The following is a 27,590-nucleotide window of genomic DNA, read 5'->3' on the forward strand; positions in this document are numbered from 1 at the left end:
CTCACGGGCCCACACCACACTGCTGCCCTTCAGACATACATCTCTACCGAATCAGATGGGTAGTTCAGGTTAAAAACTGATGCTTTATTGAATAAGGATAACAATGGTCCAGTCGAGTCAATGGGAAAACTCACAAAGCTTCTTACCATGAAAGAGGGCTAAAAAGGTCATCATAAAGATCTAAAGAAAGGTTAAAATTTTTATATGCCATGTTTAAATCTGCTGATTGCAGAAAAAAATGGCATTTATGAGCACTATTGTATCTGCTAATACAATTTTAAAAGAGACACTTGATATCAGAGCCATCCAGCAAGCTCAACTGTATTCAGTGCTTCACGAATCAAACCCCACTGCTAGCAGCAATCAGGCCTGTTCAGAAGAGGTGATAAAGCTGGATTTATTATTTTATTAATAGCAGCATTACTGTAGCCTCAACTAAGGTGACACAGCTCACACCTTTATCCCCATCCACAGATAACACATACAGAGTAAGGAGGAAATCACTGCCAGAGAAAAAGATAGAAATGGATGGGCTGAGCCCATGTTTTCTCATTTTCTGTGGAATCAGTGGTCTTGCCACTACACCATAGTTACTTAATTTAAAAGGGTTTTATATTCCTCCTCAACCATCTTAGAAGCGATGTTCCTTGTTCTTTTAATATGCCTATGAATATATGACTGTGCATGGATGCCTATTAATGCTGAGATGCCTGAAAAATCAATAGCTTGCATTTTCAAAGCCTATTTGATCTGCAAACTGGACTAATTTCCAGAACAATCACATGAGGTAAGAAAATATTTCCACTTGCACACACACACAGAAAAAAAAAGGAAACAGAGTGAGGTTACGTGACTCAATCAAAGTCAAAAGAAGAGTTCGTGTCACTGCTGGGCTGCAGCTCAGGAGTTAATTGAAAATGTGCTCTGGGGAATAAACGTGCACTGGCAAGCAGATGGACTTGATGATTTACATCCTTTCCTTCTTTTTTTTTTCTCCCTAATTATTATTATTATTACTATTATTGTTGTTGTTATGACAAGCTCCTTAAGGCAGCAACTTTGACTAACATGTTGTACAATTCCTGATGGGCTTCTAGGTCCCACTGTGATTTAGCATGTAACTGCAACATCCACGGTCCTTTGATTTGCGAGCTGCTAACCCCAGGCTCAAACCACTGGAAATATAGTGTCAAGTAAAGAATGAGCCATCCCAAACCAGAAATTAAAGCTTTTAAAATACTCAGAAGCTCAATTTTTAACAGTGAGCATACAATAAAGAAGTCATTGAGAGTCACAGTTAAAAATATTGAGAGGTGAAAGAAGAAAGTAGATCATTTAGCATGTGTTGATATAATATAAATTACTGGAAGTGGAAGCTAGCTAATGTTCTAAGGGAATTACATTGTAAAAATCTGTGTTAGTTATGGGTAGTTAACAGATCAGTTATGGATATATTGGGCTGGACGGTGCAAGTGTTAGAGAACTCGGTATTTGTACAAATAGTGCTGGATGCCACAGAAGGGAGAGCAAAGTCCTCAAATTCACCATTAATTTAAGAGACATACAATCAATGGTTGCTTGTTCTGCAAGGTTTTCTACAGTCTTGGGCAGGGCAGCTGAACCATGGGGACACCTGCAGTATGAATGGCAGTGGGCACAACACGATCTGCACGGCGGTGTTACAACGCACATTGCTGCTGAACACGGCACCGTGCCAAACACATGGGTAGGAGGTGCCACCAGGTGCCCTCCAGAAGGAGCCTCCAGCCTGGAGGGAGGCGATTGCCCAGTTTGGTCTCTACATCAAGTAAAATGTGCCCAGGAGGGAGATGGCAAGTTAGAATACACAATCGGAGGGGGGGAAAAAAACACAACCAACCATACAAAAAAAAATAATAAAGGTCTTCATTTACGAAACGTCTAAGATATTTTCAGGGGATTTTAAAAAGAATTTAATAGCATGAGCAGCATCAAGTGCAGTCTCAGTCGTGTTCCCCAGAAATCCCATGACAGGGGGAGGAGGGAGAAACAGTACCCAAGAATGACCACTGAAGTTGTCTATTCTTGAAGACTTTAAAAAGTAGCATGAAATGCTTCTTACACAGTGACAAACAGACCAAGGTAGTACTACATTTAGTTTGATGCTGTTGATCCAAAGTCCCTTAGAAATGTTATCAAAAAGTAATTTTGTTTAATCTTTTCAAATAGCCTGGCATTTAACTTTGATTATGATTTTGTGGAAGGTTTTACATGGCCCTTGCATTACTGAACCAATAAACAGTAGCCTTTTCCTTAACCCAGCGCAGCTTGGATTTAAACCTAAATGATATGAAAGGAGCTGGGCTTGTTCAGCCTGGAGAAGAGGAGGCTCAGGGGCGACCTTATCGCTCTCTACAGTTACCTTAAAGGAGGCTGTAGAGAGGTGGGGGTTGGTCTATTCTCCTACGTGCCTGGTGACAGGACGAGGGGGAATGGGCGAAAGTTGCGACAGGGGAGGTTTAGGTTGGATGTTAGGAAGTACTTCTTTACCGAAAGGGTTATTAAGCATTGGAACGGGCTGCCCAGGGAGGTGGTGGAGTCACCATCCCTGGAGGTCTTTAAAAGACGTTTAGATGTAGAGCTTAGCGATATGGTTTAGTGGAGTACTTAGTGTTAGGTCGGAGGTTGGACTCGATGATCTTGAGGTCTCTTCCAACCTAGAAATCTGTGATACTGTGATACTGTGAAAGGCTGTAGCAGGAACTAAGTCGCCTCCACTTCCATTCATTGTCCATGTGGCTTTTTGCACCACCCAAAGTACAGCACAAACGTTAATAACTGGATTATTAAGACCACCGAAATGTGCTTTCCAGTGCAAGGTGTGTACCCCTGAAATGTTATCTACCCCTAAATCCCAGCAGAAAAAAAAAAAAAAAAAAAAAGTGATGTTATTAACAGTCTTTCTTCGTCTTCCGGACAAAAAATAAAACAACAAACCAACAACAACATGACAAACTTGGGAGATCAAGAGATCTTGGAGATCAAGAATTTATTGCAGAGTCCCAGGAGTGCTCTCCTGAATATACCAGCCTCGGTCCCTCTCTCCTCACTGGCATACCATTACTTCTGGGCTGAGCAGAGGCACTGGGTAGCCAACAGCAGTACTGGCAACCTTCAGGACACGGTACAACAGCTGAGCACCTGGCTCAAAAAAGGAATACATGTGGGGATCTCAGGAAAAACAAGACAAAAGTATCCGTAAAAATCAGGACGGCGAAGAACTGTTTTCATATGGCATAGCAGTTGTGGCATTCAGCCCCAGCAGGATCCTGTGCTGTCTCAGTAAGCGCAAAAGAAAGAAAAGCCTGCTTAGAAGAGGTGTCTTCCTCAGCATTCGTATCAATTTAAACATGACACTCGCTATTCCCACATTAGCCTATATAAATATTAATATTACTTCAGTATGAAAATATCCAGTCTCTTTCCAAATCTAGGTGCAGCATGTGACAGTTCAGAGACAACTTCCAGAAGCAGGGAATCGCTGCTCTGAAATGATGTACTGACCTACATACACAATTTCTAACCCCACTAGTGCAGCCTGCTTTAAAGCCACAGCAAATACTATTTTGGGAGTGCCAGGGCTCTGTCTTTGTTAAAACACTGCCAGCAAGAGCCAAAGCAAGGTGTAAACAAAATTCTCAGACACACCAGCGTGAATTTAGAGTAAACTCATTAACATCAACAGAATTGCTGTGCATGAGAGCTAAGTTTGGTCTGCTGGCGTGTTAGTTAAAATATCTCTTAATCTCATCTACATAAAACTGAAGAGAAGCTTATGGGGTTTCTCCAATATATGTGGAACACTAAAAAAAAAAAAAAAGTGATGGCTTGAATTAAAATTCATTGTTTTCTTCAGAGCACAGAAACTAATAAATCAATGTAGTAAATTACCACTGTGCTGTGCTGTGAAATTAACGCCTATATACATGAAATTAAAATAAGAATTTACGCCCCTAATCAATCTTTTTTTTATATATAACTCCATCATACGTTTTATTTACCTTCTTCCACCAGCTTCTCACGCTGAAATAACTCACTGGGCTGGGGGCTGCTGTGGCATGCCACGGGATCAGCGGGGAGCCGGCCGCCCCAGCTGCCTGCCCAGCCCCTCTGCTCCTCATCACTGGCCACAGCCCCAAACCACAGCCCCAACCAGTGCTGCTGGGAGCAAAACCCAGAGACCTCGTGCTCTGCTGAAGGGAGACCAAGCCCTCCGCTGCACAAAAGTCATGCTAAGAGGGAAACCCCCCGTCTCCCACATCAGCCCCATCAGGCTGATCCTGATGACAGGCGATGCGACTTCTTAACACTTCCATCACTGCTGGGTGCACGGTGTCGCTGAGAAGCGAAGGCACTGAAGGAATTAGTGTGCCTTTCCCTGCGGTAATATAACCAGGAGAGTCACTTCAGCTACTTGAAAAACATGTTAACTGCCCCCGCACAAACCAGTGTACTGCAACACCACTTGCCCACTAAAGAAAAATCCTGATTTGCTCTCTTGGACCTGCTAAATTTAGGAAGCAGTCTCCGCCAGGTTGCGGAACAAGGTCTGGCATTTTATGTTCTTGAGCGTGGGTGATTTATGGTTTCACACGTACTCATGTGCTACATTATCCACTCAGTGGATCAGTGCTAGTACCTATGAATATTAGCTCACGAGATAAAAGTGCACTCCGAGGTGTAGACTGATGCTGGGCGGTATGCTAGAAAAAAAAAAACACAACACAAAGGAGGTGAGAAAATAAAGGCCTTTGTGGGTGGTGACACCTGGCTAGCTTTGTACAGGAGGGCTGCATGTGTCCCTTTCCTCCTGAGGAGCAGACACACAGCTACTGGAGCCTCCCCTGGCACCCCCACAAACCCCACACAGGAGCCAGCAGGGCCGAGCCACGGTGGCCCACTTGCACTTCTATTAAATACAGTTAGGAGCTCGAATGACCGCAGATAAGGCACAGGAGGTTGCGCAGAGGTGGAGAGGGACACGCCATGACCAAAACGAAGCAGCACCCAGCGTGTTTGTCTTCACACCAGCAAGCGCTCTCTAAAAAGAAGGGATTGCCCACCTCGCTCAGTCTATGCCGTTCATCAGCACCACAGATAGCCCTGTCCTCTCAGGTGAGGGCAGAGATGTCTGAAGTAACACCCACCCTTCACACAGCCATGATACACCCCGTGCCCTCTCTGCACTTTGTAGAAAACCGGGTCTTGAAAGACAGGGAGGAAGAAAGCACAGGAGGCCAAGGCCAACAAGGCCTTGTCCTCCAGCAACGGGGGGAGATTTGTTGCTGAAATATATCCTGATGATCTAAGGAAGTGATCAGCAAACCACGATCAGTGCTTCTTTGCTGCAGAGGAAGCCGGCCTCCTCTCCTGCCTGTCATCCTGACCCTCCTCATAATCTGGATTTAGGAGGCATTTATTTCTGACAGCAAATCCAACGAGAATTTTAACCGAAAAGCCTCATCAGTCAGGCATCTGAGAAATGTCTGATTGCCACAGAAGCACCCATGTGCTCCAGCCCGTTTCCCATCTCCAGTCGAGGCCAATTTCTGTTGCTTTGCACAGAAGGGTGTAAAAAATGTGAGATGGGGCCTTCGTGCTGCCTCTTGACACCCGATTAGTCACAGGAGAAAGATGTCAGTTTGTTGGTGCTGTCTAAACTCCCGAAGTGACAAAGAAAACAAAAGATACCTCCTCACAAATGACTGCTCTCACTCAACCCACACACGCTGCCATCATCACATATTTCGGTTCATGTTAAACCTTTTAATCTTGATTATACAGCACACTGCTGCACTTGTGGCTGCTGTGCGAAGCAGTGCGTGAGTTATGGCATCGCTGAATCCCAGCAAGGACACGGGGCCGGCACACTTCTCATCTCTCTTGTGTGTGCAGAAGTCACCTCTATAAACAACCGGAGCGTAAGCCACTGTCTGAGAGAAGGTAATGCCCTGCAGGAACGTACCGGGGACAGATATCTCAGGGAAAATTTCATGCAAACCCATCCTCCTCCTGGGATGCCAGCCTCCTGTTGGAAGGAGCCTCCTGACATGGAGCACAGGGCAGGCAGAGCTCGCCACGCTTTGATACCTCACAGGGGAGGAGGAAATCCTTGTGTTCAAATGACAGACCTCCCTTCCTGGGGATCAAGGGACCTCAGTGCACACACACTCCATCAGTCCAATCATTTTCAAAGGAAAAAAAAAAACAAGAAAAAAAGCAGCAATGGGGGCCCCCCAGGGGTTGCCGAAACAGTGAATTGTTAACTAAGCTGATGCCCTTAAGTTCTCTGACAGCAATTTTAGCAGCACAAACTGAAGATGAACCTCTTCAGCACCACCTGCGATTCAAGAGGACGATGATTTTCTTACTGGAGAAAACTACTCTTGCCCTCTGCTCTGGCGTGGGCAAGTGCCACCAAAATACCTGGTGCTACCAGCAGCAGCACCCAAGCAGCCATGGCTAGGACTTGTCTGAAACTCACGGCCGTGCAGAGACATGTGCTGATCAGCATGCACTGTGGGAGGAGCTGATGGCAGGGATGCACGTGCATTAAATGTAATTAATTAAATATTGCTGAGTCCTAACTCTGCTATTTTGCCCAGATGGGATTTATGGGGCAGGGGGAGGAAGGGAAGGGATGCAGATGGAAGAGCCATCTTCGGCCATTTCAAGTGTTAAGAATAAGTGAGATATGTGCCTTAGGGCTCAGCAGATTGAACGGTGTGAATACACATGCTCTACGATTTCTTCACCTGAAGAAAGGCTTATGTCTGAAATGATCCCAGACCCTTCTTAAGCTACACATTGCAATAGGATTGACAAATGTTGAAAAGTTATTTAGCGAATATCATTACCTTATAAATTAAAAGCGTTCACTCAGGTATATTCCTTTTGATTTTCTAGCTGCAGCAGATATAAACAAACTTGAAAAATAACCCCAGAACAAAGCCAGGAGCATTACAACAAGCACGAGAACTTGAAGCAAGCATGAGCGCCAGGCGTACAGCAGCGTGTCTGTGACACTGCCCACACAGGCCACTCATCCTAACTGTTACAAATCAATGCAAATGCATAGATTTTTTTAAGGGCCGGAAGGACTGTTAGATCATCTCAACTGTCTTTTTGTATGAAACAAGCTGTAAAATTACATCCAGCTCGTGTAACACACAGCCTAATTACGTGTACTTGACAACTGTAGTGCCACTCACTTCAGCGAAGCTACACCGGATTACAAAGGACAAAGCTCTGCTTCATGAAATCCAACAGCTTGAATCTGCCTGCTAGCACTGCTCTGCAGACTCAGAGCAGCAAAGTCTCATCCCTACAGACAAGGAAAAGAGGCAACAGCCAGCAGCTATTCAGTGACCTGCAGACGAGCAATCGCTGCAGTGGCACATGTGCCCCACATCAGCTGCCAGTGCGCTCATTTACAAGTGCACAGCAGGATGCTTCAGACAGATAACTAACAAGAAAACACAGGTTGGGAAAAATACTGAAAGGGAGGAAGCCAGTAAATATTTAAATTGTATTTTCCTACCACCATAAGGCAGCAGGATTTCGTTACCTGTTTTGGGATTGATTACAAAGAAATTCTGGGGATTTCCACTTGTAATCCGGTAAGTCAGTTTTTCATTGGTGCTGGAGTCCGGGTCCTGGGCTTGGATCTGAATGACAGATACATCCTTCGGGGAGTTTTCCATGACGGCTGGGTAATAGATGGGTTCAGAGGTGAGAGGGGCATTGTCATTCACGTCCTCCACTTCAATGTAGACTTCGATGGTCGTGTAGAGCGGGACGACCCCGTGGTCAGTCGCATACACCGTCAACCAGTAGGACTTGGTCGTCTCCCGATCGAGAATATCTGCTGTGTAGATAACTCCTGCAGAAAAACAGCAAGCAGAAGATCTCAGGAAGAGGATCAATGAAAAAACACATCTCTTTTAATTTGGCTGTACTACAGAAATGTACTCAGATTTATTAAATGCTTCAACCTTACAAAAGATAAATATGTGCATATAATGAAAATAGTCACTGTTTCCCAAAACCCTGCTCAACATCTCAGTCCTTTGTACCACAAAATTTTTTGGGGGAAAAAAGATGGCTTTTCCTAAGTGTCCTAGTGTCACAATCAGTTTTCTGCTGGGACTGGAGCTGGCAGAGTAACAGAAGAAATGCCATCATCTTCTGCCAGTAGTGCGAGCTTGTATGAACTGTGGTAGAGGGAAATCACCACTGACAGTGAATTGCACAAGGGAAGGTGGCTACTCATTTAAAAATCCTGCCAGTGCCCTTGCTGAAGAAAAAGCCCTAGGGGACAGTTTAAAATAATACATTCAAGTTCAGAAAATAGACAGCAAATTAAATATTGAGAAAAGTCATTGCACATTGCCAAAATCCCAGATAACGAGCAATTGAAAGCTAGCCTTGTAGAAGCTCTTAGACAATCAGTATATTCTCCTTCATCACAGAGGAAGGAAGGATTTGCCCACACTACTTACTGGTCTAAGACAACATTGGCTGTTTTCCTTTGTGCACCTAAGAAACTAGGAGAGAATGCATTTGTCTGTAACAGAGCGAAGGACTTCAAGGCACCTTCAAGTCTACCTAAAGTGATTTAGGTAGCCATCCTACTCATGAAATGAGGACCAAACCCACCATGACTTCAGCAATATCAGATACAGGGCCCTTATACCAGGAAGACCTGCTAGCACTAAAAGACCTGCTAATATTTGTGTAGTCAGAGCTTTCACTGACTTGTAGTGCTGCCTGCAAACACACAAGGATCAAGTACACCAGCACCACACACGCATTCACACCAACATCAAAATAAGCAAGTGCCCTTTCCCGTAACTTCTGTGACACCTATCCCAAGAGCATTTTCCTCTTCTATCCAGCATTAAACCTTGGACGGCACGTGAATATGATGGGTCTCAAGCTTGAGATAGATACATTGAAAGGACAGTTTCCAGCCAAGCAATTCAAGTCATTAATAGAGAGGAACTAGTGAAGAAGTAAGGCAAGAAACCTGAATTTAGTCCCAGATGTGCTTGATGCTACTTAGAACAACATCATCAGTTAATTATGGAGGGAAGTGGAGCTCTAAGATCAGTGCTAGCAAGGGAGGTAGGTGTCTTTTTTTGCCTTTAGTTTTTTTTTTTTTTTAATTATCAGAGCACCCTAAAATTTCCTAGGACATCCTGAAGTCTTAGAGAGGCTTTAAAGACCCTGGAATAGTCAGAAATGATGCTAACCTCCCTGCCTGCATGTGAGAGGGGTTTCAGGCAGGCTTTGGGTGCCTCTTTTAGGTGCACAGGGTGTGGGATGCCAGGAAGAGCTCCTCCTCACTGGTCCTATCATGAATCCTTAATGGCATAAGTGAAGTTCAGCCGTAATTCATCTACTTTATTCCTTGCCCCGGTCTTACAAGTTATGCATCAAATTTGGCTTTGTAGATAGCAGCAATTATTCCATTTATGACACTGGATGAAGCCATTCTTGAAAAGCAGCCATGAAAATGATGGCCCTGCGCTTGTGAGACATCAGCAGAAGGAACTGATTTGATGGCCTGATAGAGCTTCTGATCTGTAACGATCTAAACAGCCCTGGTGTGAACTTCCCTGGCCATTTGATAGCAGAACCCATCCTATGCTCAAGGCTACTGGTGAACTTACTGCATTGCTTTTATAATGGGTAGCAGCAAGAGGCTAAAGAGGTAACTTCCACCCTCAGGGACCACCACTCCCCAGCGTAAGACAGAAAGTTCCCTGAGCGAGAAGAGATGGTGCCTGTCCCCAGGGAGTCAGGCTCCAGATCATGATGTCCCCCATCCAAATCTGTGCTGGGTGGGAGGCAGCACAGGACGCACCAAATGGACGCCTGTTGTATTAGTTCTTGTCTTCTAGAACAACTCTTCTTTTTTATACTTTTTTCAAGTTTGGATTTTTTTATTATTTTTTTTTAACACTAGTCTGAACTGGCAGGTATTTTCCTACAGTTTCATCAACCATACAGAGAGAAGAAAGAGAAGAAGGAGCAGTACCAGCTCCAGACAGGTTTGGGGCTTAGGTCTCTTTGCAGTAACACCAGGCCCATGTCCTTCTTGCTCGTATTATTCACCCAACAAAGGTGAGCAACACGGCACTGGAGGACAAAGGCAGACTGTATTCCAAATATTTTTGTCAGCAGCAGGCTGTGCTACATAATGACTTTCTGTAGAAACATGGGTGAAATATGTAGCAAAGTGTGATGAAAATGCCTGGAAGTCCAGAAGAGAAATTACATCGCCGGGATGAGAAGAGCCCATAATAAACAACACCCCGTGGAAATAAATAAATAAAATAAATCCACGTGGGCAAGGATGAGGCAAAAAATGATGAACACTGGTGCTTCTAGAGATGTTGATTTATTCAGATGACAAGAAGAATTATTTTAGATCTTTGAGCAAAAATTGAAATGAGGGGGGATTTCCCCCAGTGCAAGCAAGGAAGGTTTTAGCAGATTAACCTCTGTTTATGAAGCTGAATTTCACCAATATTGAACTGATAATAAATCTATCTTCCGAGTCTTTCCTTCATTTTATGACTCCTGGCAACAGTTCCTTTCCATTTGTGTATTTCAGAAGGAAAGGATGATGAAACAAGTGTTAGCAGCTGCCAATGGGTCTGCTACACTGATTCTTCCTTTTACTTTTGATTTATTAAAAGGTCCCAGATACAGATTAATTCCTTTTGCTCAATATGTCTTGTCATTTAACCTGTCAACACACAGCGGCTTGATGGATAGAGAAGGAGGTCTTTGTTTCCTTTCAGGTTTTCCATGTGGAGACCCTGTGTCAGCCCTCGGATCCCCTTCCCCTTCTACCTCACTCTCAAATATTCCAAAGTTCCCCCTTGATGACTTCCTAAGCGTGGGTCTGAAGTTTGTACCCACAAGAACACATACAGGAATATTTAACCAATATCTCCATGTAGATTTGGGTAACGCCTTTCAAGCACATGTCAAATTTCATTTTCAGATGAGGTGCTAACTCTGAAGACTGGTGATGCCATTTTCTTCATCACCCAAGGAAAAAGGCTGATAGTGCTGGTATTAGAACAGCAAGATATTCCCTGGGGCTTTCTACGGGTAGGCCCTGGGGTACCTGAGGTTAGCCGAGTGAAAGTATAGAAAAGGATGAGAATATCCCTGTATAAGACCACAAGAAAATCAGAAAATACCTCACTTATTTCAAAGTTTATTGCTATTAACAGATACTAAAGAAGGCCAAAAGCTTATTTTCAGGTACAGGAGGACAGAGAGGAGGAGAGGGCTCTGGGAGCAGCCATAAAGCTCTTCTGGGATAGTTTTTGTGCTAAACTCTTCCCAGCTGCCTGCTAATTAGAAGAGAAATATGAACAAGGTAATGACACCTGAGCTAAACAAATCATGAAAAAACAAGAAATATCAGCAGAGATCCTGAAAATTTCGAAGTCATTAAAAAGAGAAGTTCACGATTTTGCAGACGCATTTATGAATGAGGCAGAAAAGCAGATGTTCCCATCCACCGGGATGCTCCATCAGGGAGACACTACTGCATTGCCACACGGGGCAGCTGAAATCCAGGTGAGCGGGCTCGAAGCCAGCTCTTTACATCCCCCTCAGCAAGAACTGCCTGATTTTGCAGTATCCCTAAAGAACTGAAGCCAGCACTTCCTCGGGCCGCTGGCACCCTCAGAAATAAAGCCGGTCATCCACCAGAACAGCAGTGCCACAGATATGCTATCCACTGCAATCCTCAAAATCCATTTGTCCTATGCGATCTGCAAAGCACCACGTGCATTATGAACGCTCTAAGTGAAAAATAACAACAGAGTGCACTAATCTCTGATTAAAATCCTGGTCACATTTATATGTAAATGAAGTGCAGCCCTCGGGCTCGGCAATGTGCCAGCAACGCAAAGGTTGTGCGCTTGTTTCTCTTAAAGGCTTGTTTTCCCTCTTTCCCCAGGAAAATAATGGGGTAATGTTTTCTGCATGGCTCCTGCAAGTGGCACGCAGTGAGGGGCTGCATTATGACGGGTGAAGGCAAAAAGGAAAAAAAAAAAAAAAAAGGCATTGAGAAGCTAGTGGCTATTAAGCGGACAAAAATCAGCAAACTGGATTTCCTTCTTGCCTCTCCCACTGATTTGCTGCCCATCTTTCAGCAGACCACTTTAAATGACACAGTCCACTCAAAAATTATCGGAAAGTTATGTATTTACTACAGCCACAGGAAACCCAAGAGGCTCTTAAAACAAAAAAGGATTAGAGAGAAGCATTATTTCTTTCCTAGCCTCTTTTTGCCCCCTGCTTGTTTACCTTACACGTCTGACAGTACTTTGTGTATAGGTCGCGTGATGAATGAACCTGCCACAGCTCTGGAAGAGAGTGTTTACTGGAGCTGTCAGTCCGCGTGTTTACATAGGTGCCCATCGCCATGGATATCTGCTTCGCACATACGTTCCTCCTAAGAGTCACACCATCCTTCATGAATACCCTCAATAGCGCAGACACTGAAAGGAGTTCAATTCTGTTTAGTTTTTTTTGGAAGGCAAGATTAAAAGACAACTTGGTGGTCTGTAAGAAGCCGGGCAGGGAAAAGACAGAGGAGAATAACGAGGCTCTTTAATCTCGCTGAGAAAAGCAAATCGAGGTCTGATGGTTGAGAGTTGATGTCAGTAAAAGGAGAGTGCAAACACGCACCGCGGAGGATACCTGGCAGGAGCACCTGCGTGATGGAGACGGGCCAGAATCTCCCACTGTTTGGCGTCTTGGTACTGGGATGAGCCACTGTAACCTATTCTCCTACCCACCCATTGTTATTGGCATAGATACAGAAATATTTTAGTGTGTGATTTTGCTGAGTGGCTCAGTAGCCTGTGTTATAGAAGTTGTCAGTGGAAGTCGTCATAATCTCATGGTTTCAGCAAATGAACAAGGCAGGCTCCTGAGCAGACAGGATGAGGACTGACTTGGAAGAATGAGCCACGCTTCCAAAGACTTCTACCAAAAAATTACTACAGAGATACCTTAGCTATTTCTTTTTCAAAATACTGCAGTGATTTTGCACAGGGGCACCCCGCTTAATGCCATCAGCTCTCCTCAGTCATTCAGTTGAGAAGAGTGTCAGAGACAAGATCATAGAATCATAGAACCATTAGGGTTGGAAAAGACCTCCAGGATCACCTGGTCCAACCATCCCCCTACCACCAATGTCACCCACTAGACCATGTCCTTAAGCACCAGGCCCAACCTTTCCTTGAACACCCCCAGGGACAGTGACGCCACCACCTCCTTGTGCAACCCGTCCCAATGCCTGACTGCTCTTTCTGAGAAGAAATGTCTCCCAAATTCCAACCTAAACCTCCCCTGGTGCAACTTGACACCATTCCCTCTAGTCCTATCACTAGTTATCTGCGAGAAGGATGACCTGCACCTCAAACTGGGAAATTAGGAAGGGCCAGATGAGGTGAACAGCCCAGACCCTGACCCAGCAGCGGCCACAGAGGTGGGCAGGAGGAGTGGTGGAGGCAGCAAGGGCAGAACCTGTCCCCATTAGGAGCTGCCTGGAGGTGAGCCCACGCCAGCAGGCCCACAGTGCTCCCACCTGCTGGGTGGCTCTGCGAAATGAATGTAGGAGTACAGCACGCCCCTTCCAACCAAAGCCAGCTCCTCGCCAGTGCAAATGTGAGGTCTGAGTAGCTATAAAAATGCATAAGCTTTAGGAAGGACTGAGAATCATGCACGCACCTTCTGGACCTACAGACTCACCACCACTGTGTGCCAGGGCCACTTTGGTTTGTGCCATGAGAAGTGCTACAAAAAAAGCATTTCCAGAGCCCTAAGTGTGCATCTCCCTCCTCCAGCTTCAAAACTAAGGGGATTCAGTGCAAAACTGCTGCAAAGTAGAAGCTGGTCTCTGCCCAAATTAAAATGACGGGAATGAGGCAGAGTCAGGAATGAATACTGACAAGAAAATATTCAGGACTCTGTTTCATCACTCAGTTTCAAAGGAAGAAAGGAAAAATCACTGATTCTGAAATACCACTAATTATTCATGACCCTCAATCAAAGGCTCTGCCAGTCTCCCGGTAGTAAACACAACACCTTGTTTGTCACCGAGCCGCCACCCAACGGCCCTTGCTTGCATTTCCTTGTTGAAAGAAAAGAAGTAAGCAAAAAGACACAGATTAAAGCTTTATAATGACTTTTTTTTTTCAGGTTTTCAGTATAAAGCACAGAGGCACAGAGGGGAAGAAGGCGTTTACCAAGCTGCTTTGGCCTCCCTGAGATGAAGTTTCTGCAGCCACCTCTTAGTACTCCTACCACCAGCTGCTGCCGTGCCCAGAGCCGGGGTCGTGCAGAGATTTGTGAGTCCCACCCAAATGTCAGAACTAGTCCAGATTCCTCACAGGGAGCAACTACATGATTTCTGAAGGGTGTTTACCAGAGAGCTAACGTAGGCAGGAAAAGTATAAAAATTATGGAAGCCCTTAATTCATCAAACCAATGAACATAAAACCAACTAAAATAGCATGATTTATAGACGGGAATTACACTTCCAATAAAGAAAGGAAATTTATGATTTAAAGAAAGCTGACATTACGCCCAGCGCATACACTGTTTTATTTAGGTACTTCACATGAAATGGCTCTGATGTGTATAAAAGCCAAGTGTATACCTCTTTTAGAAGATATTTCTTCCATTACCTCCATTAAGGGTAAACTGTAAATATAACCTAAAGGACTGAACGGCTTTATAGTGACGAAGATGCGCTCTGGATCTGAGCACCAGTGCCTGACAGAATGAGAACACTGGGGCCACTGGAGCCAGTGGGACTGAGAATAAACCACACGTTATATTCACCCCTTTTCAAGTCCCCTCAAGCCGTGAATCACCAGGGCCAGACCCGACTACAGACGGCAGCATCACATCAACCACGAACTCCACCGGAGCGTGAAGGCGGCCGGCCGCTTGTGCCACCCACTGCTCCCAGCAGGCAGCTCTGGAAATCAGGCTCCTTATTCTGGTGATTAAATGCTATCGCAGGACCTTCATTTGAGCCCCCCCACTGTGCAAAGTGTGTCCTCCCATTTTTACTTTATTGCATGAATTTTGTAAGCTTTAATACATATTAAAACACAAACCCAGCTCCTATTGAAGTGAATAGAAATATCCCCATTGACTTAAATGGAGATTAGATCATGCCAAGGAACGAGTCCAAAAGCAATATTAACTTTGTGAGGTTATACCTATGTAGAACTTTCTAATATTCTTTTGTCTGGTTCAATTGTAAAACATACATAATAAACCATGTTCGTCAAACAATGCAGGACAGGTAACACTCCTGCCTAGGGCTTAACTTTTAATTTTCTCTTTTTACTGATGTTTTGAATGTACAAATCTGCTGTTACCTCAAAATGCAGTTTCTGCAGTGGATATTATTTTCAAGTTCCCAGGGCAGTAAAAGAGAATTAAAAATCCAATCCTCAGCAATGTTATTTCAACGGACACTGGATTAGTCTGCAAACACACCTTTTATCCGGTTATTGCATGCGATTGCATTAATATCACATCCAGTCAGGACCGTGACAAGGACATTAACATTGCTGTTAGTAAATGTAATATATCTGCATGCAAGAGATAGATAGGTTGATAACGTGAAGGTTTACAGCTCTTACTCTCCGTGACATGCCACCATACATTTTAGGGGAAACTTCAAGTGTGGACTCTTTCCGAAGGCTGCTGGGGTGTGCACAGCCTTTTGGGTGTACCTCGGGGCTGCAGACAGCTTTCACTCATAAAACCAAACACAGCCATGCAATGGTTTAGACAAAACATGCCCAGTTAGTCAACAAAAAACAGATCAAGTACAGGACAATTCGTTAAGTATGGAAACTCCAACTAACCTCTGAGGTTTTTGGCCAGCCAACTGAGGTGAGGGATACCCCGTATGACTTGGATACACGGTGTAATTGCACGGCGGGTCTGGCAGGGGTCTTTAAATCAGGTGCAGCCCCATCAGCACGGCTTTTGTGGGCCTGACCCTGACACGGGGCTGGGGACAGTGTCCCACCTGAGCACAGACCCTGGCCAGCCCTGCCTCAGGCTGCAAAACATAAATGTAACTTCATTTGCCATGGCTGGGGGGAACTTCAGCTACTTAAAGGTAATACTCAAGCTTAGGTCTGGCCAGTGCCCTCTCAAATCAAAATATCAATAATGAGAGGGAACATACGCATTTTTCCATATTTTTTGCACATATATGTACATCTGAGGCAAGTTACAAGGTGAATGTTATGCCCTGAACTGACAGTGCAACCCAGCACCAGATCTGGGTTTTCTCATGGGACTGAAAGGAGCTCCCCAGGTCTGACAAGGCAGCACCGAGCCCGTGGCACTGCAGAGCTCCTGGTAAACAGCACCTTCATGGCACTGGAATTAAGGCACATCTCAGGTTAGGTGCCTGACCTTCCACGTTACTTAGCTTTAGAGGTTTGAAGGTAAAGATTTCCTTCTTTACTTTCAAACGACTTAAACCCAATGTGTCACGTTTTCTTTGCTTGCTGTGTTTGGGGCACGGAGGTGGAAAAAAAGGCTTACAACTTCAAATCAAAATGAGCTATCGCTTAAATATGACATCTTCAAGGTCATTTACACATCAATTTCAGAGCAATTTTCCAAACATATCATCAAGACACTGAACCAGACACCTAGTCAAATAAATTCTCTATCTTCTTCCATTTATGAATTAAATAAAATAAGATGTGCCAACATTTAAACCTGACTAGACTTTATTATACTTTCTGTACCTTCCATCACAGCCCTCTATTTATTCGAAGGAATACGCATATGCTGCTTGCTTTAATGTTTTTTTGCTTGGGAAAAAAAATCATAAAGATAATCTTATATGGATAAACAAAAATACACAGTGGGACATCTCCAGAAGAACCAAATTGCCTTCAAAAGCACAAATACGATAAACCCCCCGCATTTACGAATAATCTCTGTCAAAGCCTCACACACTCCATCACTGCTGAGCAGCGCACTAAAACCCTGCAGTAAAACCAGGCTGTGAGGATCTGGGAAACCCCAGCGACGACTGTATGCTACCACGTGCTGCTTCCCACTCGGTGCAGTCGGAGAGTGATGGGACCGAGCATAAAGCTGCTCTGACAGACGGGATGTGCTGCAAGGCCGGGCGGCTTCAGCCGTCTCCTTCAACCTTTACGGACAAGGGCTGCTGTGTTTTGGTCACCGAGACACAGCAAAAGGCGATGCCTATTTATGGGATCTGCTTTCTGCTATTTGCTGGACATGTGCAGGCTCATTTTTTTTCAGCCAGCAGAGCAACCAGAACAAATGAAAAGTGCAATATTGTGACTGTGGTGGGTGTCTCCCCAAATTCAGACACCTCAGGCACTTGTAAATGCTAGAAGGAAGATGTAATGGGGTAACATTTGCTTAAGGTAACTCTAAAAGGTCAACAGCTGACTGTATAATTTCATTCTATTGATAATGCTGTTTTTGTTTGTTTGTTTGTTTGTTTGTTTTTAAGCACTTGTGGCTACTGGGTTTCCAGCTACACACGAATTATAAACTGTGAGCTCTCTCCTATATTACAGCACATTTCTATACATTTATGCCTCTGTATCTGTTTGTCTCTCCAGCAAACTGAGTTCTGCTTTGTTTCCTGAGCCTGGCTCGGATTATAAAACTCACCTGTGCAGCCCCCCAAAGGAAGGGGAAGGGACCAAAGGAAACCCACAGCCGGTATCAGCAGAAATTCTCCCATTGTTAGCATCAACAATGGAAGTTGTTAAACCTCGATAATAACCCGCTCCCGTGGAGGCACTTTTTCACAAAGGGCCTGCCTAATGCCCAGAGTAACCCAGATTTTCTGTACATCCTCTTTAGTAGATTAATAAAGAGATCAAAGTCCGACCCATGTGTCCTCTGCCAGGAGGACTGGGAAACTATTTTAAAAAGAAGGGTTTGCTCCCGGTTATTTTAGAAACGAGATCAGAAGCAGAGCAAAGCCAAAGCAGGAAGAGGAGACAGAGAAAAAAGGCACGGGATGCTCAAAAGGATCCTGATGAAAGTCCTGGCCTGAACAACAGCAGCAAGGGACTTCTGTGCAGGTTCCTCTTCCTTTACGAAGAGCTTTCCACCTTTTGTGTTGCCTACTGTAAGAGGGATTGTTTTGGGAACCCTTCTACTAAATCTGTCCCAAGCAGCTTCAGCTTTTTATACCTCTGGGGAGGGACTGAAAGGCACTGGAGGCGGCTCCGTGGCGAAGCCTGGCTGCCAGGGGAGGCTCCCTGGTGCTCTGTGCCTGCCCTCCACCATGATGCCCACGGAGGACATGTGGAGCTGACTCTACCTGGGCTGAAATAAAGCATAAAAGGACGTCGACTCCTCTGATGGATCTCAATGCCAAGCAGAGTCAGCCTGGGATGGCTGGCCAGGGTAAACAAGGGACTGTCAGGAATACATCTCCTCATAAAAGACTTTCACCTTGGAACTGAGTTTTTATTATACTGGAAATAGAGTCTTTTTTGTTTTTCCTCCTTTGCCGCTGTTTCTTTCAGCTGCCTGTCAGCCCACAGCAAATGGGTAGCCCTCTGAAAAGAGTAATAACATCAACCCTGAAATACGCCTTTAACTTTTTCTCTATCCAAAAATAAACCCAGAGGAGTAGTCAAACAGGAGAGAATGAGTACCTCTGAAAGGGGTTTAATAGTCACGCTGTGTTCGAACACAAACGCTGCGGGGAAGAGGCGAGAGTGATGCACAGCGTAAGCACCGGAGCACCGCTTAACCCCTCTGCCAGGCACAGCGGCATTCCCTCTGTCGGGAGACACCGCACCTGACTCTGGAGTCTGCTTTACAAAGCATGTCAAAAAATCGGAGAAGGTATAAAAAGAAGAGCTCCACAAACAGTATGAGAAGCGGAGAGAATGATTTACAGTAAGAGAGTTTAAGACTTCGATCTGCTAAGCTTATTAAAAAGAAGATGGAGAGAAAATTTGATTATAAAATCCATGCAAAGTTCATGGGGAAATATGGGAAACTAAAGGGCTCTTTAATCTAACAAAATAAGGTGGAGCAACATCTAATGATTGGAAACTGAAGCCAGGAAAAATAAAATTAGCAATCAGCTTGATACCCTACTTTATTATTTATTTTTCTAAAGTGGGTGATTAATTCCTGGTATAATTTTTCCACTCTCCAGATATCTGCAGATGAGGTCTACAAGCTGCTGGGGGAGAAAGATTTTGTGGAACATGTATGATATACTTCTGTCAGAGGAAGACTACTAAATAGAGAGGTAAGAAGATTAAATATAATAGGCAGTATTATATTATATCCAACATAAGCGGGATGAAACCAGACAATCTGGTCCCTTCTGGCCTTTAAGCAGGCTGAATCTGCAAACACTGTCCTGCTGCACTTACTGAAGGATCCTGGAGAAAGGGGGTTCCCTGGATGGTGCTGGGTGGCTCCCAAATTGCCTGGCTTGATCCCCCTGACCGCCATTTGGTTGTTCCAGAAGTCTCTGAATTGCCATCCCCACGGAGGGGAAAAAACATATATAGTGAAAAAAAAATCCCCTTCCCCACATTAAAATCCTCACCACCAAAATAGTTATGTCTGTAGAAACATACCATGTCCTACACTGGGAGGTGATTCGGGATTCAAAGCAGAAGTTGCACCACGCACAGCGAAATGCACAGTTCCCAAGCACGCAGATGTGAGGTGGGCGCCCAACAGCACTGCCCAGGTGGGCACCGAGTGTGACTGAGCCCAGCAGCACCAGCAGTCGCTTCCCTTCTCTTTTTGTAAGGGGTTAAGCCAGAAGCTTACTTGTATCTTCTCACCGGGTCATGCAAGAAACCTTGTTCTGGAGGTGTGCACAAGGCATTAGAAGCAGCACAGCTGCTGGAGGTGAACCCTGGTGAGCCTAGAGCAACGTTCGTCATTCCGTCCATGCCGAGCACCGGGCCAGACAGACGTGCAGCAAACGGCCTGGTCCCCTTCTGTGCTTGAGTAGAAACTCTCAGATGACAAGAGACTCTTACACAGCAAACATGGCTTCGTAAGAACAATTGTTTGCTCACTCCTGTGTTTCTGAAAATAAATCTTCTGATGGGTAAGGGCTCTCTAGGCAGCGTACTTCATAAATATTTTCCATGATGTAGCAGAATATTACTGTTTTGCAAGGCTTTATGCTGTGAAACACAAGCTGGATGCACTGAAACCTGCAGCTTTATCTAGACCCGTTTGCAGGGATCTCCCCGAGACTAGAAAATGCAAGTTTTCCATCTGTATCACAGAACTATGTACGGGGGCCAGGGTAGCAACTGACAGCATGTCAAAGAAGAGGCATCTTATTTTGAACTGGGATTACTGTATGTACTGTACAAACCACTCAGAAGCAAAGCTTTCCATGTTTTCTTCAGTACACTTTCAGCTGTACTCTCTCCTCTCCCCTCTAAAGAGGCTGAGAAAGAGAATCCCCCTTTCATCCTCCATGTCCAGGGAGTGTAAAAACACCTCAAGCTGCTGCTTCTGCTCCAAGCAGGAATCTGGGTGGCTGCAGCAGAGGAAAGGCAGGAGGATTGCCTGAAGGCCAAAATTTAGTTCAGGCCTCTGAAGGAAAGATCACTTGCCAAAGCCAAGAAGATTAGGAGCATCTCTTGCCATTCACTTCAGGAAGGATATGAGTTCAGTTTCCTTCCTTGAACAGACACAAGAGTGGTTCTGGTCTCACTCCTAAGCATACCAATAGGTCTTACACCCCAGACCTCTCACTACTGGCGCATTACCCTCCACAAAGAAGTCCCCAAGGGATATCCTTTGCATGAATGCTGCACCTCTGCAGGGAAACCACAGTGCCATCACGCTCTTGCCCATGCTGTCATACCTGTTGTATCCCAAGGAGGCCACAGCCACTTACAGATGGTTGATAATAAATAAAGTAAAATAAAATTTAAAAAATAAAAGGGTGAAAGAACTAAAATTGATTTCCATGCTGGATTTTTTCCAAAACACTTTGAGCAATCTTGTGGCAACTCTGCAGGAAAACGCTGCACATGATCATTAAGGGAGTCAGAACTTTAATTTTCTAGCTGGTGTAAAGTGTGGCAGAAATGGAGCTGGGGTTATAACAGCAAACCTAGCACAGACCCTAAACAAGCTGACAGTAATGGCATTTCTGTTTCACTCTCCATACTCTGCGTGATAATAAATCGAAGGGTCAAAGAGTATATGGGAATATGCCGGAGTGTATTAGTGGAAAGTACTATTCTTTTAATCTTCTGGTAGCTTTAGTCTGAAATTTATCATCTTCAGAAGTATTCTAAAGGTAGAATACTCTTCTTCAGACAAGAAAACAGAAGGAAGCTGAGATACACAAGGGACTGTGGCAAATCAGAGGATCACGATAAAAGCCTTCAAGCAGACAACCCTACCGTGATCATTGGGAATGGTGCCAGTGACTCAGTGGGTGCTTCCTTTTGGCCCAGAACAGAGAGAATCAAATAAATGTGCTGTGGCTGCGTTTCTCCTAAGTACTGTCTTTCATGTCAGACAGAAAACTCAGACCTTTATCTCACCAGAGTCCTCAGAAGTCATGGTACTTTCTGCCAGCTCTCCCTGCCCACCCTTCCAGGAGATGATGTGGCTCCGTTCAAGGGGCTGGGAAGCAAAGAGGGCAGTCTGGCATCTGAGGGGTACCGAGACATCAGCATCTGCCCAGATGCTCCCTTCCCATTCAGGGTAAGGCTCTAATGGACTCAGTGGAAATAAGCACTGTATTTCCCAGCTGGTGTATACATACACGCACAGGAACTGCAGCAGCTCAATTTTAGAGTCTCTTATGATGAGGCAGACTGAGCTCCCTAAAGAGGTGGGGAAAGTCAACATCTTGATAAAGCAAATAATGAAATGTTGCAGTACCAATATACATTCTCTAGTCCCTTGAGAGAAACCACAAGCATGAGACGTAATAAAAGAAGACACAGAAAATAAGGGCTTTGTTGTGGACACAACCCTTACGTGCTCATTATGCACTGCAGTGACTTTTGTCTCTTTCTGACACTTATACACCTTTGTGTGATGTTGTATATATGTACAGACAGATAAGATATGTGTGAAAATACGTATACATACACTTGCACATACATCTATCCTAAATGAAAGAGGGCAAAAGAAGTGATTTATTTTCATTCTGTAAATGGCCAGACCATAAACACATAGTAGGCTTCTCTGCATGGCTTGCCTTACATCATCAGATGTAGTTTAAAGCATTCGTAAGCACTTAACATTTGAATTGGCATTTGTGAATATTTTAGCTTTTAAACACTTCCTTGTATTTTATGCTGTAAATTCTTAAACATTCAGTAGTACCAGTGTGGGCTTTGCCTACGACTAATCTATAGGCTGCACTTAAGACAGAAACAATCTGTCTATTTATACACAATTTTGAAATGGAGTTTATTTTTTCCTCTTTGAAATACATCAATTTGAGCAAATCTTGAAAAGGGTGATTCAATTATTTATTTATAATGCAGCTTGGCCAACTGTGGAAGCAATAAAACCATCCAAACAAAAACCAGGAAATTATCCCAGATCCAGGAGCAGGAGTAAGCATGGCTCCCTCTAATTGAGTTTCCTCCGTTCTTATCTTCTATAGATCCCTTAGATTGTTTTCCAATTTTCATTTCCATTTCTTCCATTAAACGCCTCTAACCTATGACCTCCATTTACTGCCACCCATTTATCTTCCGCTTTTAATTGAGATGTAACTTGTCCACTTGTCCAGAGCTGAGCACTAAAACTCTGACAGCATGCTTGATAAATACTGGCTTCCTTCAGCAAAGCTTACTTGGGAAAGCGCAATTCAGAACTCGACTTGAACATCACTAAAATGGAGTTTACCTTATAAACATACCGCAGTGAAGACAAATAGAGCAAATAATAATATCCTTGGTTTGATTTGCTTTTTCCAATACAAGACTGGATTAGATTTGTTTTGACCCTGGGATGGTGAGGGGTGGCAGGGCGAGTGGGAAGACAACAGATAAGGCAAGCTTTCAGCAGTCAGTCATTTCTTACTTTAAAATAGAATAATTTTAAATGTGGTGGTTTTCAATCAATCTCCCTCCCCCTGAGATTCGGCATACAGGAATTTTGGAAGGATGGCATTGTTTAGAAAACAGTTAGGCCTTATACAACATCACTGCAGGAACTCTTGGCAAACATGCGTGAACTCCCACCACCCAGGTGCCTCTGTACCATTTAACAAAGGGGCAAGGCCAACATTAGGAGGGTCAGAAACACAACACAAAACAAAGAGTAAAGCTCCAGCTACTAAGCAGTCGCTTTAATCCTGTGGAGTACTTCTAAACTAAAGCCAGAGAGAACTGAACAGCAAAAGCTTAGCCTCTTGGAGCAGCACAGTAAAATGAATACTACACCCCAGGCCACTACTAAATTGTAAAAGTTAAGAAAACATACTGTGGTCAGGCATTCAATCACTCAAAATAAATAGATGAATCACTCCCCAATTACTCTAATGGCTTGATGTTTGCACCAGTGATACCAAGGAAAACATGACTTCGCTGGAGTCCTGAAGGCGAACATCCAGGAGGAACATTCTTCATCCACAACCATTTAGTAGCTGGGCCTGGGCTGGAAAGCACCACGGTCAAAACACCTGAACGTGGCGCTCTCCTATTTCATGCCACCTAGGTGTGACTGAAAATGGTGCTGACGCAGCCCAGACAGCTTCAAATTAAGGTTAAAACTTGGCAGTGACAGACAGAGAGGTGCAGCCCCAAGGCCCTGAGCAGGCTACATGAATCACACCAGGGTTGTGGTGCCTGAGGTCTGCCCAGCACGGCAATGGCTGCCAGAGTCCACGCTAGGCCTCTCCCCAGACACAGTGCGGAGGGGAAAAAGGTGTCAAGAGAGGTTGGAGAACTTTGGGTAAGAGCCAAAGGCATCCAGGAACAAGAAATAGGAGCTGCTCTATCTAATTTTCTGAAAGAAGGTGACAGGCAAACCAGCTCTTTCCCCTGTTGAGCAGTAGAGCCTCCAAAAGTGGAACCAAGGGATATTATGCTTTGTATGGGTGCCATTTACACAGATACTGATGGATAATCAGGTGTGTACGTGGCTCCCAGCAGAGCAGAATATTGAACTTTATATTACAGCCATCTATAAACTGAACATTTCCCTGTGTCTGGCTGTCTGCCTGCCGCCATGAATCCCATCTGAGGACCATGTCATCCATCACCTGCATGCCCAAACTGACTCTCAGAGCCTTCAGTCTGGCTGGTACTGGAGCAAGTTGGTTGGCACTTCTGCTACCTGTCACCCTGACCATGGTATTGAATGGCAGCACGGTCTTGGCTTTAATCCCAGTTGACAGTTCCAAGGGGAACTGGTCTCTTAGAGAACCACTGCTTGGGGCCCCTCTAGTGATGACTCCAGAATGGGACCTGTCAATGAGCTTTATGGACACGGCCTCATGACCAGTACTGTCATAAAGCTTGTGAACCTGTATGCTGATGGAAGAGATCTTGGGAAGACCCAGTGGCATTACTTCAGCTGGTCAGTAATTTTTAAGCAACACATAAGGTCATGCCAAGGAAGCTTTGATGGAATGGTCTTTGTAAAGGACTTGAAAGCACAAGGAAAAGGAAAGCAGGGGCTGGGGGTTAGGAGAGACCATGGTTGGTCATTACAGAGAGCATCGCTCCGCGAACAAAATGAGGGGAGGCGGCAATGGCACTGCAAGGACATTGGCATTCCTGGCATAAGCCCCCCTTAATTTGCTCGCCACCGAACAAGCATCGGGTGCCACCTAATTAAAACACCAGTTCCAGGAGGTGACATCCAGCATCATGAATCAAACGAAACATCTGCTAATTCTTACAACAGCGAGACAAAACAAGCCAAAAAATGGCAAAACAAACACAGATACACAGACATCACTAACTTTGGCACTCACATCCCCACTGAACATAAGAAGCATCTAAAATTCCCACATTATTAACTAGCGCATCTTCAGTTTAACTGATCGACCGTGCAAATTTGCTACAGCACATGTTCAGCGGTTCAACGGGAAAAAATGGATCAAGTTTTCTAAAAGTGGGTGAACGCCTCACCGCACAGCATTGCACCGCAGAGGGGAAGCCTCCCTCGAGCTCGCGCAGTCTGACGGCACAAGCTATTAGCTCGGATGATTGAAGGACTGGAGTATGCAGGAATCTCAATACATGCATGGCCTATAATAGAAAAACGCACAGTGTGTTCTCCCCGGCGACAAACAGATGCTTTATTTTTCTTTCTGCTATAAATAATTGTTGTTGTTTTTTTTTAATAGGTATAGATAATCAGGCATTTACATGGTTTCCAGCAGAGCAGCAATATTAAACTACTACGTTACAGCCATTCATAAACTGAATACATTGCTGGAATTACTTTTTAGTGTCATTATTATCCAACAATCTCTACAATATGTGTTGTTACCACAGCAGTAAAGTGATTAGATTCTGAACATTGCTGGAAATCTGTAAGTAACACCATGGTAGTGAATCCTGAGCAAAATCAGGCATTTAAGGAGAACTTTCTGACACCATTTGCACGATTCTTTCACGAGCAAGATTTAATTTACTTGGTTTAACCCTGCAAATGAGCCTACAGCACAGGTGTGTAATGGCACTTTTTTAAGTGTCTCATTTCAACACATAATCTTGTTAACGCTTTGTTAATTCTTATGGCCTCTCTTCTCACTACTCTTACACAAACCGGTTGCTTGTCTTACTTTGAAGTTGTCTTTTTTTTTTTGCTCTACTGTAAGACCGTACAGGCAGAGGCTGTGTTTAACCTGAATGAACCCTCTGGAATGTAACTTTGCTTCCTTGCTCTGGGACTGATTTTTAAGCAGCATTTTGTATAAAAGATGTAATCAGAAACTGAGCAAAAAGACAAAAGATATTCTACATCTACTCCAGAGATCACTAGGTCAATCTGGCAGTAGGGCTGGAGATACATGAGGGCACTTTGGAAGTGCTGCAGAAGGAAAATCCTACAGCAACCTCTGATGACCTATCTATGCTGAGTCAAAGAGAAAAAGAGCATCTCTCTTTTTCTTTTTTTTTTTTTTCCCCCCTATGATGGAGAAGAAAATAGGAATTTCAGGAAGGGATAATATGCAAGCTGATTGCAGCAAGTTGCAAATGAACTAGTGGGGGGTATCTGGGAATAGACACTAATTTCCATTCCAACAGGAATGGAAGTTTCCGTATTAAAGGGTATTATTTCTGAGCAGTCAGCACAGAAGGAGAAGCTGGTGCAATAAAACACATGAAATTTCTAAGTGATCAGGAACGGAAGGAAAGAAGGAAAGTAACCGAGGCTGCAGTCCTGCTAAATACTAAGATGGGGGGATATGGAGAAGATGCAGCTGCCAAGGCAGTCGCTGAACAACACACTTCAGAGATAAGAGGCACCAGCCATTCTTCGAAGAAATCGTAGCTGCCAAGAGCTACAGAGAAAAGAGTGAATTGAAGGGACAGAGGGGTCAGCTGCAGTGAATACAAAAACAAGTCAAGGCCAAGGACAGGCATGACGCTTTGGGATTTGGCCAGGAGGTGATAATTTGTGGGTTTAGTTAACTGCCATCTCAGCGGAGTAGAGAGGGCAAAAACTCGATGAGAAAAGAGAGAGTTGGCAGCGAGAAAACGAAGGCAGCCAAAATACAGAGCAGGAATAAGGAGCTTGGGTAGGAGAGAAAAGGAGAAGGGGCGTCTGGCAGGAGCAGATATGCTTGGAGAATTGTGGGTTTTTCCCAGTCTAGGGACACAAAGGCAGATCTGAAAACTGAAGCGATGCCAAGGGAGAAAACAGGGTTAGGTGAGGTGGCAGGAACAGCCGTGAATGAAGGAGGTCACAGGGGATCACAGGCAGAGCTCAAGAGGGAAGTCAAGAGTGGGAAGAACAAGGTTTATCCAGCGCAAGCAAAGGAGAATTTCCACCCCGAATCGCCACTGACTGCTATTCCTCAGCCAGGGGAAAAGCTGTGCTCTCTCACTGCATCCTGCTCGAACGGCCCTTTGAGGCATCACGCCACGTGTCAGCAGTTTGGGAAAACACTTTCCAGAATTTCTCAAAGAGCAATGGCATCTTTTCCTGTCTTCTGTTTGAAAAATCTGAACTGCATTTCTATAGCGTCTACGTGAAAACAAGGTACAGTATATCCTTATTTTATCCTAGTATTCCTCCCAGTTTAAACTCTGTCTCGTGACAAGAAGCAAGGAATTTGACTTGCTGTCATCTACCCTCACTGCACTGAGGAATATTGCATACCAGTTCCGTGAAGTCTACCTGCCTGAATTTCCACCAGGGCTCTAAGCAAATGTTGCATGAAATCATAACCCCTTTTATACCAACACTGAACCTCTCATGCCCTCTGAAGGAATCCAGATCTTACCCTCTGCTTTTAGAAGTCTCCTGTAAGA

At 44.4% G+C, this 27,590-nt stretch overlaps 1 protein-coding gene and 1 long non-coding RNA gene across 23 annotated transcripts in view; both read right to left on the bottom strand.

Annotated features, from left to right (window-relative positions):
- Window positions 1-27,590, bottom strand: part of FAT3 (FAT atypical cadherin 3) — a 426,083-nt gene that overhangs the window by 230,340 nt on the left and 168,153 nt on the right. For all 22 annotated transcript variants that reach the window (XM_080567237.1, XM_080567235.1, XM_080567238.1 and 19 more), the window contains one exon: window positions 7,607-7,921. In XM_080567237.1, the coding sequence (XP_080423363.1) occupies window positions 7,607-7,921 (315 nt within the window). The remainder of the gene's footprint in view (window positions 1-7,606; window positions 7,922-27,590) is intronic.
- On the bottom strand, window positions 982-7,597 carry LOC308182700. Its single transcript, XR_013942020.1, has 2 exons — window positions 2,714-7,597; window positions 982-2,319 (listed from the first exon to the last, which is right to left on the bottom strand). It is a non-coding gene; the product is annotated as an uncharacterized lncRNA (long non-coding RNA).

Source organism: Anser brachyrhynchus (assembly GCF_964034855.1).
Source record: "Anser brachyrhynchus genome assembly, chromosome: 1".
Classification (NCBI taxonomy): Eukaryota; Metazoa; Chordata; class Aves; order Anseriformes; family Anatidae; genus Anser; species Anser brachyrhynchus.